Source organism: Agaricus bisporus (genome assembly GCF_000300575.1).
Source record: "Agaricus bisporus var. bisporus H97 unplaced genomic scaffold AGABI2scaffold_3, whole genome shotgun sequence".
In the NCBI taxonomy this organism is placed as follows: Eukaryota; Fungi; Basidiomycota; class Agaricomycetes; order Agaricales; family Agaricaceae; genus Agaricus; species Agaricus bisporus.
In genome coordinates this window covers 329,811-346,511 of record NW_006267366.1, presented here as the reverse complement: position 1 = coordinate 346,511, position 16,701 = coordinate 329,811, and the positions used below count along the sequence as shown (strand labels likewise).

Here is a 16,701-nt window from a genome sequence, read left to right as displayed (position 1 = left end):
ATGTTTTTATCCCAGAGGAGAAACGTAACAACAAACTTGAGCCTCGTTCCGAGTTAATGCTCTTTGTTGGTTACACTTCTGGAGGAGCAAACTACCTATTCATCAGGCACACTAAAAATAATGCCGAGTTTGTTTCTCCTACAGCCATTTTTGAAGAAACATATTTCCCGAAATGTCCCAAGACTGATCCTAGAGGATATCCGAGACGAGCTCCGTCAGTCCCTAATGATGACGATGACAACTCACGAGATGTGGATCCACCCTCCGCTCCAGCTCCATTTGGGTTTGGTGGCGACCCTAGTAAGCCACTCCCACCTACTCCACCTAGGGCTCGATCGCCCTCCATTCCGAGTTCTGGCCCTTCAAGGCCGAGAACCCCATCTAGACCACCTTCACCGCAGCAAGAAGCACCTCCGCCTCGTGTTCCTCAGCCTGGTCCGAGTGAACCACGGAGATCTGGTAGACAACGCCGTGCCCCACTGCGTCCTGGTAACGTTTACGGTGATCGATCTGATCCAGTTGAGGATCTCAAAAATGACTTTGATGATCTCCTTGATAAGATCTGAGCACAGGGTGAAGCTGAACGACACCCCCGTGAACGTGATGTCCGACGTCCATACCCTCCTGAAGGAGTGGTAATAGGGCCGCAAGAAGAGCGCTTTCGTCGCTCCTTCCCCTATAGAGAACGTCGTGCCAGAGAATATGAAAGGCGTCCACGATGGAATCCTGGAGGAGCACAGCCCCCAGTCAACCCTGAAGTACATCCTCCGAGCGAACCTTCCCAGGAACGCTCTCCAAATCCAGATATGGGACAATCTAGAGATCCCATGGAGGACTTACAACGTATTGTCCATGAGGGGGGACTGGAATTTATCGAATTCTTAATGGCCAATGCCGTCGCCAAGTCCAAAACACCAATCCAATTCAAAGACTTAGCTGATCTATCTCCATCTGATCGCAAAGCTTGGCTTGACACATGCCTTGAAGAGCTCCAAGCTCTTAAGAAACGTGGAGTATATGAATTGATTGATCTCCCAAAAGGTCGTAGAGCGATCAAAAATAGATGGGTATTTAACACGAAGTCTGATGGCCGGAAACGTGCTCGACTCGTGACTAAAGGTTTCTCCCAGATCAAAGGAGTTGACTTCGATGAGTTATTTTCTCCCGTAGTCTGTTATGAAACGGCACGCCTCCTACTCGGTGTTGCAGCACTTGAGGATTGGGAAATTGAGAGCGTGGATGTAAAAACAGCATATCTCTACGGTAAACTGGATGAAGAAATCTACATGGAGCAGCCTGAAGGCTTTCGCCTGAAAGGCAAAGAAAATAAAGTGTGGAGATTACACCGAGCTCTTTACGGCCTGAAACAAGCTGGCTTGGCCTGGTGGCGTGAACTGACCACGTCCATGAAGGAACTAGGCTTTAAGCGCTGTGAATCAGATGCCGGTGTCTATTATTACCGCTGCCCGAAAACGGCGCAACTTATCATAGCACTTGTCTATGTTGACGATGTCGCTATCCTTGGCAAACGGACTTCGCTCTTCAAGAGTTTGAAGGACTCCTTCATGAAGAAGTGGGAATGTCGCGATCTTGGAGCATGCAAAGAGTTCTTAGGAATGAGCATCTCTCGCGACAGGAAGAACCAGAAAATATACCTTGACCAGGTCGAGTATCTTGATAAGGTCCTTGAGAAATTCAACGTCACTGCGAAGCCGACGAAGACTCCTCTCGCGTCCGGGTTCTCCTTCCTTCCAAATTCTGAACCGGCTAATCCAATGTTTCGCCAAAAATACCAACAACTTGTGGGATCTTTGATGTATCTGACGATCGGTTCCCAACCAGACATCGCTTACGCCGTTGTTAAGCTGAGCCAACAGTGTGCAAACCCTGCACCTGAACACTATGAGGCAGGACTCTATGTTCTTCGATACCTCCTTGCTACGCGCAAGTACAGAATGGTGTTTGACGGGTCGTCAAATGAGGCAATTGTTGCTTACTCCGACTCTGATTGGGCTCAAGATTCCACTGACCGCAAATCTGTCACAGGTAACTACGTAACTCTTGCTTCTGGGTGTGTTTCCTGGTTGAGCAGACGTCAAAAGACTGTGGCCGCTTCTTCGACTGAGGCCGAATATATGGCGCTGTCAGATTGCTCTAAACAGCTTGTTTGGATGCACCAGCTGCTATCGGAAATAGGACTTAGTTGTCCAACTCCTCATTTGATTGGCGACAATCAAGGGTCCATTTTCTGGGCATCTAACCCTGTCCAAGAAAAACGCTCAAAGCACATTGACGTGAAATATCACATAGTCCGTCAATATGTCGAGGACAAAAAGATTGAATTATTTTGGGTTGATGGCACCAAGAATCCTGCCGACATCTTCACCAAAAATCTCGACAAGACTAAATTCGAGCGTATTCGATCCCTACTAGGTATGGAATTCTTTGCGCAGTAATGCAGCATAAATTCTATCCGCTTTTCAGCATGGAGGAGTGTTGGAATAATTATAGCGCGTGATGCTGTGCAAGCTCCGTGTGAATTATGACATGCCTTTGTTCTAATTATATCTATAACAATTGGACATTGAGGCTATGCTATATTTACTATGCTTTATCTTTCGTATGTACTTGTTGTACGCGCAGCCTCGTCTGCTAGTATATAAGGACAGTGTAGTTACACAATTATGCAATTCGTCTCTTACTCTCTTACCACTATCATCTCAGTTCTCTCTCAAGCATCCAACCAAGTAAGTGCATGGTCTCCCTCACCACTGTCTGTGGCTGCTGGGTTTAACAATTCGGACGCAGTTGCACATCGGAGAAATAACATATCACTCGTTTAAAGTCGTTTTTCGTGTGGTGCTCCACTACCGGTCCGCTTCACAGCTCCCAGGCTCATTATTAGTGGATCTGATAACTACATAATTCAGCAATATATTTATTGTTGTTTTTAAGATTTTTTTTCGGGGAATGCAGTAGTTTCCGCACATACTCGATGTTGTTCTTTCTGGCAGGAAGTATTAAACCGAGTCATGTGATTGATTATATAACTCGTGGGAACGTTTGCTATCCGCTATCCGCTATTCTGCCAACCCTATAGTAGGCCGGCCGTACTTCTGGCGTAGTGAACACAGACTTCAGGCATTCGAGGCCCCTGACCCATATCCTGCACTGAATCCAGTACATAGGGGGGTGGGTAATCGTTCACGATTTACAAGAGACGCCCAAAAGCAAGAGCGCTGGTCGCCTCATGGCAACCTCATGGCACCGGCAAGGCCTAATTCTAATATAAGGACTGGCCAACTGGACTTCGAATTCCACAGAGACGAGAGCCGGCCCAAAGTACATGAGGCATTTGAGAGAATGAGTCGGTACGCGACCCAAATTACTGAGAACTGGGGAGGAAACATTCAATGATACCTATCGCGTATAACATGAGGGTCACTATATTTATAGTCAAGAGAAAGTAACCGAGTGGCGGACTCGGATACCATTGATATAGAAATAAGTCTCTGTCAAGTGCCAGATATGTTACACTTCTCATGATTGTGCCGTTGGAAAGAATTATAGCGACGGGAGTATAGTATGGGTAGGCGGGAGTGTGTGATGTCAGCGAGGTTTGTGTGATGCGTGCGCTACTCCCTCTGTTGTTGACAACCTGACCAATGCTCAGCACTGCAAGCTGGCTTCAACTTGGCTTTGGTGTCCATACGACGACTTTTAACAGGGGGATGCAACACCAGGGTTGGCTGCCGTCACCTGGTGTAGTCTGGGCGACAGGCCTGCGAAAAGTTAATAGCATTCGTCGTCTCTCAATTCCTTTCATACATGCTGGCACCCAAGTCTTCTAAAACTCGCTCGTCTCGCTATTCTCCCTACATTCGTTCCTCTGCTGCCGCATTTCTCGATAACTCACTAGTGCCCGAGCAGCTTCACTCTACTTTGTCCGGTCGTCATGCAGCAAGCCACGCCTCGGAGACTGACCTATTTCCTCCCTCTGTGTATCATCAACCATCAGCATCGAGCACTCTCTCTTATCCTTCTACAAATCTTCCCGCTCCTCCACTCCAGAGTCCCCAGCCCACATATGCGATGCAGGGACCTTCCACGTTTATCCCTCAACTGGAACACTCGACGCGTCACACCTACCCATTTTCTCAAGCACCGGCACGTCTCACACAGCTACCATTTCCGCATGGTCCCTATCCGAATCCTATTCATCTGCCGCATAATTCTCAACCTCTTGATCCTTCCTTGACTGTTGATCGACCGGAAGGCTCAGCCCATCAGGACTATTCGGCTCATCAACAGCTCGAGTCACTTCAGATTCCTCAACGGCATTTAAGGGTGAGCTGCCATCTTCGATTTTTAGATGTTCCTAACAATGCCGGTATCAGCATTCACTTTCCACCCGCTACGAAAGTCGAGGCATGTTCAGTGGCTCTCATAATTTGGCTTTCTCGGACAACACGTTTATCGACAATAGCATCACCTCGGATAACTGTAAGTCCTTTCACACTGTCCATGCATCATTATGTACCCACCTTCGTCAGTCATGAAGGACTTGCTGCAGCATACCATAATTGGCGTAGAATTTGACTCTTCTGACCGCCATCCACCCCCACGATGTCACCCCGGAACAAGGCTCGCAATCATCGAACGGTGTCAAATGTTCATTGCCCAGTGTAATGGCAAAGAGAAGATACGCTGGGTCGTTGGCGCCGCCGGAGTTGGAAAGTCAGCAGTCATGCAGATCGTTGCCGAGAAAACCCCGGCTGATGCATCTGTCTTCTTTTCCGTCAATGGACGCCAGGATGGAACAAAAATAATCACTACTATCGCCTATCAGTTGGCTGCCAAGTACGAGCCTTATCGTCAGTTCATTCGGGCTGAGATAAGCCGAGACCCATCTCTCCTTCGTAAATCATTACCGGTGCAATTTCGAAAATTCATAGTCGACCCTTTTATTCACCGGTGTCTGCTTAACTCTTCACAACGACTCCTCATCGCCATCGACGGCCTCGACGAGTGTGATAACCCCGCCACACAGCAAGAGCTCCTTCGGCTGATCTCGGATTTCTGTCTCCAATGTCCTACCTCCTCCATCATGTGGATTGTTGCCAGTCGCCCGGAGCCACATATCACGTCTTTCTTTGGCGATGCAAGTGTTGCAGCAGCGTGCACCAAGGAGGAAATTATGATAGATTCAAATGAAGCTTGCGAAGACGTTCGACGATATCTTTGCGATGAGCTGAACAAAATCAAACTCGCTGATCCTATACTCAGGCGCGTACGGGAGTGGCCCTCTGAGCTTGAAATTGAGAAAATTGCTACAGCTGCGGGCGGGCTATTTGCGTACGCTTCAACAGTGGTCCGATATATCGGTGACCCTCACTACAAAGACCCAGCTACCCAGCTCCGTCTCGTACTCGATGACATTCATGGTCATTTAACGAGTGATGTATCGGGAAAGGATCATCCAATGGCTCTGCTCGATGCATTATATCAGAGAATCCTCGCCAACATTTCAGCTGATGTCATGATCAACGCCCGAAAACTACTGCTCATGTACTCAGACAATCGCTGGTGTCGTATAAATTTTCGCTTGATGTGTAATATTCTGGGATTGTCCGAGGCTGCTGCATATGGTGCCGTCTGTCAACTACATGCCATTCTGAAGGTACCCGCGCCTGATGACGCTGGCACCGATTGTCTTGCGTATCTCCACAAGTCATTTCCCAATTTCCTATGCGATTTCAAACGATCCAATTTTTCCTCTAACATGCAGGACGAAGCTGGTCGACTCTGGGCTCAGTGTTCTTTCAGAATTGTAGAGGAGGTTTTTGAAGATTGGGATAGTATAGACGACGGTGGTGAAGGTATCGAGTGCGATCAGGTTGGTTACCTGAAAGGTGGCCTAGGTTTCTGTGATACCATTTCGTTATCTTGGCCGGGCGATGAACATTATCAAATCACTGATGATCAGCTGCGACTCGAGTTGTACTGCGGTTCAATGGCCAGTGTATGCAACGGATTTGGCTTCGATAACAAATTCTATTGGAGCATATCCTGCTTTCATATTTTGACTACGCGTTTCACTGCACTTGGTGTTCTATCTCCGATTTCCGAGTTGCGAAACTCTGTGTTTGTAAGTTCTTTCCTCTCGACTTTGTTCAATTCACGATGTTGAGACCGTGGCACAGGATCATTTTCGTCTTGAACTCATGGAACTTGGCAAGTTGAAACAGGTCCCACTCTCGATGTTTGATTATGCTGCTGTATGTGGTTGGATTGAACTTCGGTTTATGAGTCCTATTGGAATGGATGCTCAAGATTCTGATACCTGGAATACGACTTGCGAGGTAAGTATTTAGTTTTTTGATTCTTTTGAGTTCGCTGAAAGTCAGTCCATGTAGCATTTCAAGCGTGTAGACGAACATGAAGATGGTTTACAGCAATGGAGAGGGTGGAAAACTTCTTTTGGGCGATCTATAGCTGGCGATGAAGAAGACTCAACACACACCGATATTCCCAAGTTCAATAGCAAAGTAGGAAAAGATTCTCATTGGGAAGTTGAAGGCTTTGAGGAAGGTTTGGAATGTCTATATTGCTCAAGACGCTTTGCCCGTCATTTTATCGACAACTCAGATGAACTTGTTACTGTTTTTGTTGATTCGACTGGATTGTGTTATGTGGAATTGTCGTTTGTTGATTTAGATGATGGTGTGTCGGAGTGGAGATATCGATTTTTTCATTCTGGCCGTCCGTTGTGTATCGATTAATGTATAGTGTAGCTGTTAGCCTAATTGCTATATTATAGGCTACATACTAGTAGCACGTCTTCATGGATCGGCTCAAGTTATGATCTGTATTCATGTCTATCGTCAACATACCTTCTAGGGACGACATTTGGCAAAGGCCGGCCGGAGGCCCTCTGAAAATTCAACCAGCGAATGACGTAGTACTGTCCCTTTCTTACAGGGTTCGGTGATCTGGCTGCCAGCGATATGTTTGGCGATAAATTCAGGGCAGCTCAATAGACAGCGCCTCAGAGAATTTCGAACGACACGACCTTGAATCAGATTGATTGCGTCTTTCCACTACATCAATAAGTTACCAACTGATTAAAGTCTGTGGTGATAAGAGCCATCACTAGAGGCCTCTTTATTCCACGTCCGATCTTGCAAACAGGACCCTGCTTTTCAAGAAAGGATTTAGTTCAATACGCATTGATATAAGGAACTTCACGAGATCCTCTAGGTAACGCTTGACCTTGTCCAATGTCGAGTGAAACCGAAAAGGAAAACGGAAACCGGGCATTCATATCCTTTTGAGCGCTAATCGTGACATTAATAGAATGAGTGAGAGCAGTCAAACGGTGTTGATTGCATTTACTAAGCTGGTTGATCATGTTTACCCAACCCCTATTAGGATTCATCACACTTGCTGTTGAACCAAATGACGTTTCCTCTGTTGACGGATGCAGGAAAATGCTTGGGGCTTGAACGAATGCAACTTCCTGTCTACGGCCATTATGTCAATGAGGAGTGGAAGTCTGGAAAGAAGCGGCGAAATTGGTTTGAAAATCATCACCGGAAGCACCAGATGGATTGGAGGAATCAGGAGAAGGTTGACACTCGAAACCTCGTTGATTAGTGAATGTAGAGTGGTTTGCGGAGGCTTAAAACAAATCATCAAAGGGAGTAGACGAACAGGAGTCTTGGATTTCTCGGTGAGTGAGGATACTTGTGATGAGGGACACGAAGAGGATGGCTAAAACAACTCTGTAGAGGCGTTTGTAACTTATATCCTAGCTGGGTGTTTAAACGATCGCACTTTACTGGAGTCGCAGTCCGTTTGTATTCTACTGGAGAAGAATCCGGCGCTGACAAGGAACAAGGCATCCACATGAACAGAATCGACTGTCTTGTTCATGACATAGACGCCCAGTGTATTCTGGGTGACAGGCCTGCGAAATCGAAGCCATTGCCTTGTTGTCAGACTTGATACTAAACGCCGGTAACTTGGTTTCCAGTTCCCCAGGAATGCTGGACTGGTCATCTGCAGCTCGCTCATCTCATCTCGAGTCTTCCCGCCACTCCCGCTCCCCTCGTCTACCTCGGAAATGTGATGCGTCAAGATCCTCTTCAGCGCCTTCACCTGCCTATCGTCTTCTGGCAACGACAAGTGCCATCCGTTGTCCCTGCACAAACTTCGTGACAAGACGCCTCCCCGCTCCTCCCTTACTGACTATCCAACCCATTTATGCAACGCAGCCTTCCTCATCTACGCATCAGCTGGAACATGCGATGCAGCAGGCTTTGTCAATTCCTCAACCACCTACTCCTGTCGCACACGTCCCGTCTTCTCAAGATCCCCATCCGCCTCCTCCAGCTACAGACATCCTCTATCCAGTACCCGCTCACTCATTACCGAATTTAAAGTATCTTCATCCTGAGCGGCCTTCCATCACTATTCATCAGCCAGAAGACTCAATCTACCACCAACATCCGCTTCAGACTCATGCCGGACAAACACTGCCCCAACAGGGACAAAGCGTGAGTTTTTCCTTGAGGCCTATGAATTGCCTTTCAATAGAAACTCACGTTTGTACCCTGGACAGTATTACGGTCATGGCATGTTCAAGAATCCTCGTGATTTTTCTGTGACAAACAGTGTATTCATCGACAATAGCATCGCCTCGGACAATTGTAAGTCTTTTCACATTGTCCATTCATTACTCGTATACTTACCATCGTTAGTCATGGATAAGTTTTTGCAACATACGATAATTGGAGCAGAGTTTGACTCTTCCGATCGTCACCCACCTCCACGATGTCACCCCGGGACGCGTCTGGCGATCATAGAACGGTGCCTGATATTTATTTCTCAGTGTGATGGCAAAGAAAAGATGCGCTGGGTGGTTGGCCCTGCTGGAATTGGAAAGTCAGCAGTCATGCAGATCGTTGCCGAGGAGACCCCGGCTGATGCATCTGTCTTCTTTTCCGTCAATGGACGCCAAGACGGGGGAAAGGTTTTCACAACAATTGCCTATCAACTCGCAGTCAAGTATGAGCCCTATCGTCGATTCATCCGGAACGAGATCAGCCGTGATCCATCCGTCCTTCGCAAATCACTACCAGCGCAATTTCAGAAGTTCATCGTTGATCCATTCCTCCATCAGCATCTGTTCAATCTTTCACAGCGATTCGTCATCATCATTGACGGCCTCGATGAGTGCAATAATCGCTTCACGCAGCGAGAGTTCCTCGGGCTGATCTCAGATTTTTGCATCAAATATCCTACCTCCCCATTGGTGTGGTTTATTGCCAGTCGCCCGGAACCACACATCACTTCGTTCTTTGATGACGGGAGGGTTGGACCAGCATATATCAAGGAAGAAATGAAAATAGATTCGGATGAAGCATGCGAAGATGTTCAACGATACCTCCGTGATGAGCTGAAAGAGGTCAAACTCGCGTCTCCAGCACTCAGACACAAGGGGGACTGGCCTTCTGAACTTGAATTCACCAAGATTGCTACGGCTGCCGGCGGGCTATTTGCGTACGCTTCGACAGTAGTCCGATATATTGGTGACCCTCACTACCGAGACCCGGTTGCTCAGCTCGGTCGCGTACTTGAGACCATTGATGCTGGTCCAAAGAGCAACATGTCCGGAAGGGATCACCCTATGGCCCAGCTTGATGCGTTGTATCAGCGGATCCTTTCAAGTATTCCCCCCGATCTCATGACTAACGCCAAAAAATTGCTACTAGTATCCTTACACGATGGTTTGGGATATATGAGTTTCCGCTTGCCATGTAATATGCTGGGATTGTCTGAAGCTGCCGCATATAGTGCTGTGGCTTATCTACACGCCATTCTAAAGGTCCCCGCCCCTGACAAGGTTGACGATGAAAATCTCGAGTTTTTCCACAAATCATTTCCCGACTTCCTGAACGACTTCGAGCGATCCAGATTTTCTCAAGACGTTAAGGATGAATTTGAACAGCTCAAAGCTCAAAGTTTATTCAGAATTGTCGCGCAAGTTCCCGATGACCTGGATACTATAGACAGTGGTAATGGTATAAGGTGCGGGCCCTATGGTTGTCTGAAAGGCAACCCTAGTGTTTTGGGCGATATTTCACTATCTTGGCCTGGCGATGTGCGTTATAAAACCACCGATAATAAGCTGAGGGACTTGATGTACAACTCAGCAATGTTCGGTTTGTGCCACGAATTTACCTCCCGCAACAAATACTATATGAACATGTCCTGCTTTCATTATCTGACCACTCGTTTTCTTCGCCCTAGTGACGACTTTCCAATTTATGAGTTGCTAAACACTACCTTTGTAAGTTTTCTTAGGCTCTATCCCGTCCACAATGCTGAAACCACCGATTAGGACCGGTTTCGTCCTGAATTCGTAGCGCTTGGCAAGTTGAAGCAGATGCCGCTTCGGACGTTGGATTATGCTGCCATCTGTGGGACGATTGATATCCACTTGACAATCCCTATTGAAAGGGATGTCAACCATTCTCATGTGGCATTATATGAGTTTTCTGGTTATGTGAGTTCTAGTTTTGAATTGTCGAGGTCAGTGGCTTAGCCTATGTAGCACGCCGTAGACGAGCCTATGGATGGTTTACAGCAATGGCGAGTCTGGACAGCTTGTTTTGACCGAACGTTTGTTTCCAATAGAGGGAACGTAGCGCATAGTGGCATTCCCAGGTTCAATAGCAAAGCTGGTAAAGAGTCTCACTGGGAACTCACAGACGGCCAAAGCACCTATGACTGCCTATCCTGCTCGCAACGCCTTGCCCGTCATTTCATCAACAACCCAGATCAACTTGCTACTGTTTTTGTTGACCCAACGGAATTATGTTACGTAGAATTGTCTTTCATCGACCCAGATGATGGTATATCGAAATGGAGATACCGATTTCTTCATTCTGGCCTTCCGTCCTGTGTCAATTAGTATAACATATATCCACGGTCCTGATAGCAACACTCCGTCATGACCAGTTCAAGTTAAAAAATGTGTATCTACGTTTATCCCAACCATCAAATCATTGTCTTCTATGGTCAAAAGAAACTTAAGTCCACTACTTTCAAAGGTGTTCTGGCGTCAGCCACTCAACAACATACATGTTCGAGTATTAGGAGATAACCTCGAATGCCTGAGTGGACAACGCTGCTCGACTCTCGATTTTTTCTAAACATGCCTCCTAACTCCTCTGGCATTCGCTTTTCTCGTTCATCTCAGCGCTATTCCCTATTCCCATTCCCCTGCTCAAGCATCTCTCCGTCATTCACCCTCACTACCAGCCCAGCATCCTTTACCTGGTGAGTCGTCAAACGGCGAGCTATGCTTCAGCGACCGACTTCTCTCCTCCGTCTACCTGTCATCAACCGTATCAACTTCACTCTACCTCATGACCATCCCCCCACAAATCCCGCCGTTCCTCTATCCCTGCCCTTCCAGTCCATCCATGAAGTACCGCCTTTGCGGCTTTGACGTCTACCCATCAACCAGTGGATTGAACTTGTTTGCTACAAACTGATTTGCTGTACTTGTTCGATGTTTTTCTACATAGTTACTCTTCCTCAATAAAGTGTTTGCGCATGCTTTTAGATGTATCGCAATCTACTTCTATGTATCTGGAGTCTGGACGGGTGTTAAGGCTACTCCGTCGGTCATTTAGCATTGCCTGTTGATTGCCGACGGCCGACCGAACCAGATTTCCTTTTATGGAATGTATGTTCAGGTTGCTGGCCTCGTGTCACGGAACGTTTACCTTGATGTCCCTCTGTAACGAATTCTCATGAATTTCTCTGCTTTGTTCCTTGACATACTAGCTTTAATATGGCAGGCCATTGCTGTAGCCATCCGTATATTGAGATGGCTCATCAGTCGATACTTTGAGGCCCAGAAGGCCAAAGGTATGTTTTTTCCAATGGATTGAAAAATGCAGTAGTTGATTTTGAATTCTGAAAACCACGAAAAAGCGGTTGCACCTCCTCCAGAACCGCAGATTCCTGTCAAACCATCATTTCAGAACATGCCTCTCCAACTCCAAACTCAAGTTCTTACATATCTACACTGGAAAGAGGTCTTGCGAGTTCGTCGTGTGCGTCATCCCACGTACCTTTGTTTTGTTAGGTCGCTTAAACTCCTGCATAGACGTGCAAGTCCTGGAATCGTGCAACAAAAACGCGAGAGATATGGGCAGATTTCGTTACACGATTCACGTCCTTCCAGAATCGTAATCCAGCGCCCGAGGAGCCAGTGGAAGCGTATTCCGCTGAAGAGTTAGAACGTTGGCTACTATCACGTTTATCGGTTGAACTAGGGTGGAGGAATGAAGAACAAGAGCCGACGCGATACAGGCCGATCAAGTGTGCGACGCCTGCTGCTTTTCATCTAGTTGAGGGTGGGCGATGGTTGTTGGTACCTGATGCGGAAGGAATCGGGAGGGTGTCGGTGTATGACTTGGATAAGAAGAATCCGAGCATGGCGCATCTGATCGAACCGATGCACAAGTTGGACGCCAACCGAACCTTATTGATGGCGGTGGATATTGCAAGGAGCGCGAAAACCTTGACCTTCAACCTGCTATTAACAACGAACGTCATGCGCGGTCCGCCCTTTCAACTCTTGATCATTTTTTTCAAAGTCTGAATCATTTATCCTTTGCAGATGCGTCAAGCCACCCGGCCCATGTTCGTGTGTACAAGGTACGACTCAAGGGTCATGGTAGTAATGCCCATCTGGATGCCACGCACCTCACGACTTTTTCCATACCCGGAGTCGGAAAATTCTCCAGTATAGATATCTCTGGAGAATTGTTCGCTCGTGCCAGGAGAACGAAAGAAGGCACATTCCTCGAAGTCCTGAAATGGCAAGAGTCTACATCTATAACGCAAACCCGTGTCAGGATACCTGTCGACCAGGCTATCGTGGGTTATGACACTGTTTTATCGCACCAATTTTTGCTTGACTCTGTTTCTAGGAAGCAGTGCGTATCATAGAAACCAACCGTCTCGCCGCATTTTCCAAAACAGACATGTTCATCTATCCAATCCCCCCATTCCAAATCATTCAAGCCAACGCTCTTGACGTATATGACGTTGTACCTCCTCTCTGGAAACTTCCATGTCCCGGTGGTCGTCTCTACCGTGGTGGTTTATCGCCTGTCTACTTTGATCCATCATTCCAAATGACGCGTTTCGTCCTTTGTGCTCAAGATGGCATCTACGGCATCTCCATTCCCCAGGATAGAAAAGCCAAACCACGTCTCTCGAAGCTAGTCGAGTTCGAAACGACGACAGAATCAGGGTATAGTTTGGGTTTAACAAAGGCTTTTTTCAGGCACAGGGATTCAAGCTCGACTACGGTTAGTTATATGTGGGTCGAAGACGAAGTGAGAAGAAATAGGGAGTTTAGGTTGAGGGCTTCCGTTGCTATTAGAGAGAGAGGGTATCCCGGTCAGTGGGATGCGGATCCACCAGTGATAGATGAAGCAAGTGGACGGATTGTTCAATTCACGAAAACAGGACTAATTGTATTGGATACGGGCTTGTGCTACGACACGCGATCGTCGTGGTGGTAGCCCTGATGATGGATGATTGTTTATACTCAGATTCTTTCTTATTTTCCACACTTTTTCCTCTCTATGCTTTACGCGGTTTTCTTTCATATTTTCTTGGTGCTGGATTGGATGGATGCACATTCCTATGTTCATTTTTCTCGTACTTGGATCGTTATATTTGATATTATTCGTGATACACGCAGGTAGTACATACTACACATCCAATAAATCATGCTAATGAGATACTCATTACACGTCATGCTATATACAGGCGATTACATCGCAGCTTTACCCGCCGTCTACAATCCCAATCAGTTACTGTATTCAACATGCGGTGAGATTTTGAACTTACCTCTATGGGTAGGAACATCATCATGAAAGCTGTTACTGTCAGTAATGCCGCAGAGACAAAGACGGAGCTGTATTACAACCAGTCATGAGTACTTCTTCCATCATAACCATGAGAAGCGACATACTTAGCCCCGCTTCCCGTTCCATCCGCAGACGTGGTGGCAATTTTGATAGCAGGAGCAAGAATACCAGTTATACGATTGAAACTACTTGCTAGGGCATCGCCTGTTCCACGATGTGGTGCTGGGAATACCTAAGATTTTTCGTTATTCACAGGAAATGGTCATGTACTGCGATCGGTAACTCACCTCCGGGGTATAGGCGTATAAGACTCCGTACATCTATCATAAACACTCAGGTTAAGTATTAAGGGTCGCTTCTTAGACTGAACGTACGGCATTTCTACACGACAATAGGTTAGTAAGTGCCCCTGTATGTATAAAGGAAAGGAATTACTGAGTCAAACCACTCGCACAAGACCAACCAAGAACAGCAGCTTGGTTTTTACTCGTTGTGAACAAGAAGAAAAAAACTCCTGTCAGGAGCGTCGATATGGTCATAGTTAGCTTTCGGCCTCCTATAACCCCGAGTCCACTCCAAATACTGAAAGGTTTTGATTCTTCTCGAAGTCGCTTCTCCTCATTGTCAGAACTGTCTTCATGATCCTTAGTAGCCGGTCTTTTTCTTGTCCAGTCGACGACGAGGCAAGCTATGATAGATCCAGGGATGCCCAACACGGATATAATGACGTAGTTTCTGTAACCTGTGCTCACGTCTGTAGCGGTGGCGAAACGAGTGTTGAGGTAAAGCGGGAGGAAAGAATTAAAAAGAGGATATGCCAGGCCGATGAAACCTGGTATGACGGTTCATTAGCCTGTTCATTTAGCTGAGAACCGCAGATATCTCACCCCATGCCAGAATGGTAATTGTGCTATTGACGGCAAAGCGCTTTCCCGTAAAGAGTGGACGAACATGCGATCTAGATGGGTCAAAAGTGGTCAAAATCGAGTGAAATGAGAATTACAAAACGTACAAAGAGAGATGAGAAAATGATGATCGTATAACCTGCCAGTGGGTCCTCCGAACGGTGGCCTTGACGCCGGCAGTCACGTCAATCTCGCGTAATTGTTCGATCGTGAGCGTAATAGTCTTCCCATTCCGCCTAGCAATGTGTTGAAGGACCTGAGGCAGGGTGAACGTTCAGTACCGCACTAAAATGTTTAGGTGTAAGTAGCCTACCTGAATTGCCTCCTCATCTCTGTTTTTTGCGATAAGGTATTTAGAAGATTCCTGGAGGTCGAAAATGACGAAGCGGCCAATAAACATTAAAAATGTCAAAGATCCCCTGTTTTAGTTTTTTGAGTTGTTAGGATTTTGTTGGACTACGGTGGACGTACATCAAGAAACTGGGAGGAAAGGTTAGCCGCCATCGGGTGGGATTATTCGAAAGGTATACTCACAAGGTGTATCTCCAACCCATGTTATCCGCTTTAAAGCATTCGCCAACAGGTGCGGACGGTGAGCACGAAAACTTGCCGATGAACCCCCAAGCAATAACAGATGCCACCAACTGACCAACCGACCACCACGCCGAAAGTAATGTCAAAGTCCACTACAGAGTTGAAATGAATTCGTGAAAAACCAAACCCGGGAGAAAGTGCGTACTTGATAAGACTGTGGTATGTGTTCAAGGTACAACGCCCCTGACGGATATCAAAAACTACGTCATGACGGGTACAACGGAGAGCTAAAAATTCCTCACCATCAACGGGTAGACTAACAAAAAAGGAAACCAATTAGTAACCGTTTTAACCGCCTCTGATCCTATCAAAAACCCACTTTCCACCGATGCCGAAACCCATGCATGCAACGAGTGATGCGAAGGCGACAAAATTTGGAGCACCTCCACCCGCCACACCAAACACTGAGGCTATAAATAACGTAATCTGCCAAGATTAATAAATGATGGAAGAAATGGTTATGTCAGACCCGATACGTATGGACAAGGGATAAGAACGTCACATTGAAGGATAGCCGCCTGCCAATGAGATCTGCCAATGAACCCCATGTGGTGGCGCCCAGAATAAGGCCAACATAGAGTGCGAGGGTGGCGAATTCAACACGGACTGGGAGAAGTTCTTGTTGCACTTGAGGAAGTACGACGGCTACTCCTTGTAGCCAGAGGTCTAGAAGCCTCTTTAGAATGATGAAGATAGAGAGAGATAGATGAGAGAACGCACTGTCGGCGAACCAACCAAGTCCAGTGAGTATGAAGAGTTGTAACTGATAACGTCCGAAACCAATCCTGGACGAGCTATCGTTAGCCAACAGGGAACAGAAATTGATTGTTCCACATACTCATTCTGCATGCAATCGTTTACTGCCGAACGTTGTCAGTGATAGGAGAATTTAATATCGAATAACCACATACTCAGGTCACATTTCCTAGCGTAGACATTATCGATACCTCCATCAAGGAAGACGGGCTGCTCGTGCGAGTGAGGAACTTCGATAGGCGCCTCTTTTTCTCCCTTGAGGTCGTTCATTTGTCAGGTGGGAGATTTGGTAGGAGACCATTAAAGTATAGCCCACCTTTTATACCTCCCTTTTTTCGCTCCACACCATCATGAGAATGGTCGTAAACGATGTGTTTCGGGATTAGATTCGATCTAGGCTGCCGATGGTAAACAAGGCAAAATAGCCATTCAGCAGAGATTATTCACTTCCCACCTGTATCAGCGTCCCAAATTATGGAATG

At 46.8% G+C, this 16,701-nt stretch overlaps 3 protein-coding genes across 3 annotated transcripts; 2 read left to right on the top strand and 1 right to left on the bottom strand.

The window, feature by feature from the left end:
* Positions 1-3,828: 3,828 nt before the first annotated feature.
* Positions 3,829-6,782, top strand: AGABI2DRAFT_115926 (hypothetical protein; the record flags this gene model as incomplete). Its single annotated transcript, XM_006458899.1, has 5 exons — positions 3,829-4,347; positions 4,398-4,503; positions 4,554-6,148; positions 6,204-6,362; positions 6,417-6,782. The coding sequence occupies 5 exons, from the start codon at positions 3,829-3,831 to the stop codon at positions 6,780-6,782; spliced, it is 2,745 nt and encodes a 914-aa protein (XP_006458962.1).
* A 1,903-nt stretch (positions 6,783-8,685) lies between these two features.
* On the top strand, positions 8,686-10,512 carry AGABI2DRAFT_217789 (hypothetical protein; the record flags this gene model as incomplete). The annotated part of the gene is made up of 3 exons (XM_006458898.1): positions 8,686-8,711; positions 8,763-10,354; positions 10,406-10,512. Coding segments are annotated over exons 2-3 (1,695 nt in total), but the record flags the coding sequence as incomplete, so codon positions are not given.
* Positions 10,513-13,867: 3,355 nt separating this feature from the next.
* Positions 13,868-16,489, bottom strand: AGABI2DRAFT_115924 (hypothetical protein; the record flags this gene model as incomplete). The annotated part of the gene is made up of 18 exons (XM_006458897.1): positions 13,868-13,891; positions 13,945-14,011; positions 14,069-14,196; positions 14,252-14,284; positions 14,339-14,345; positions 14,400-14,796; positions 14,852-14,922; positions 14,977-15,125; positions 15,183-15,288; positions 15,341-15,349; positions 15,404-15,555; positions 15,609-15,646; positions 15,706-15,719; positions 15,783-15,889; positions 15,948-16,129; positions 16,184-16,248; positions 16,302-16,323; positions 16,375-16,489. 18 exons carry the CDS (start codon positions 16,487-16,489, stop codon positions 13,868-13,870), a joined length of 1,686 nt encoding a protein of 561 aa, XP_006458960.1.
* Positions 16,490-16,701: the final 212 nt, after the last annotated feature.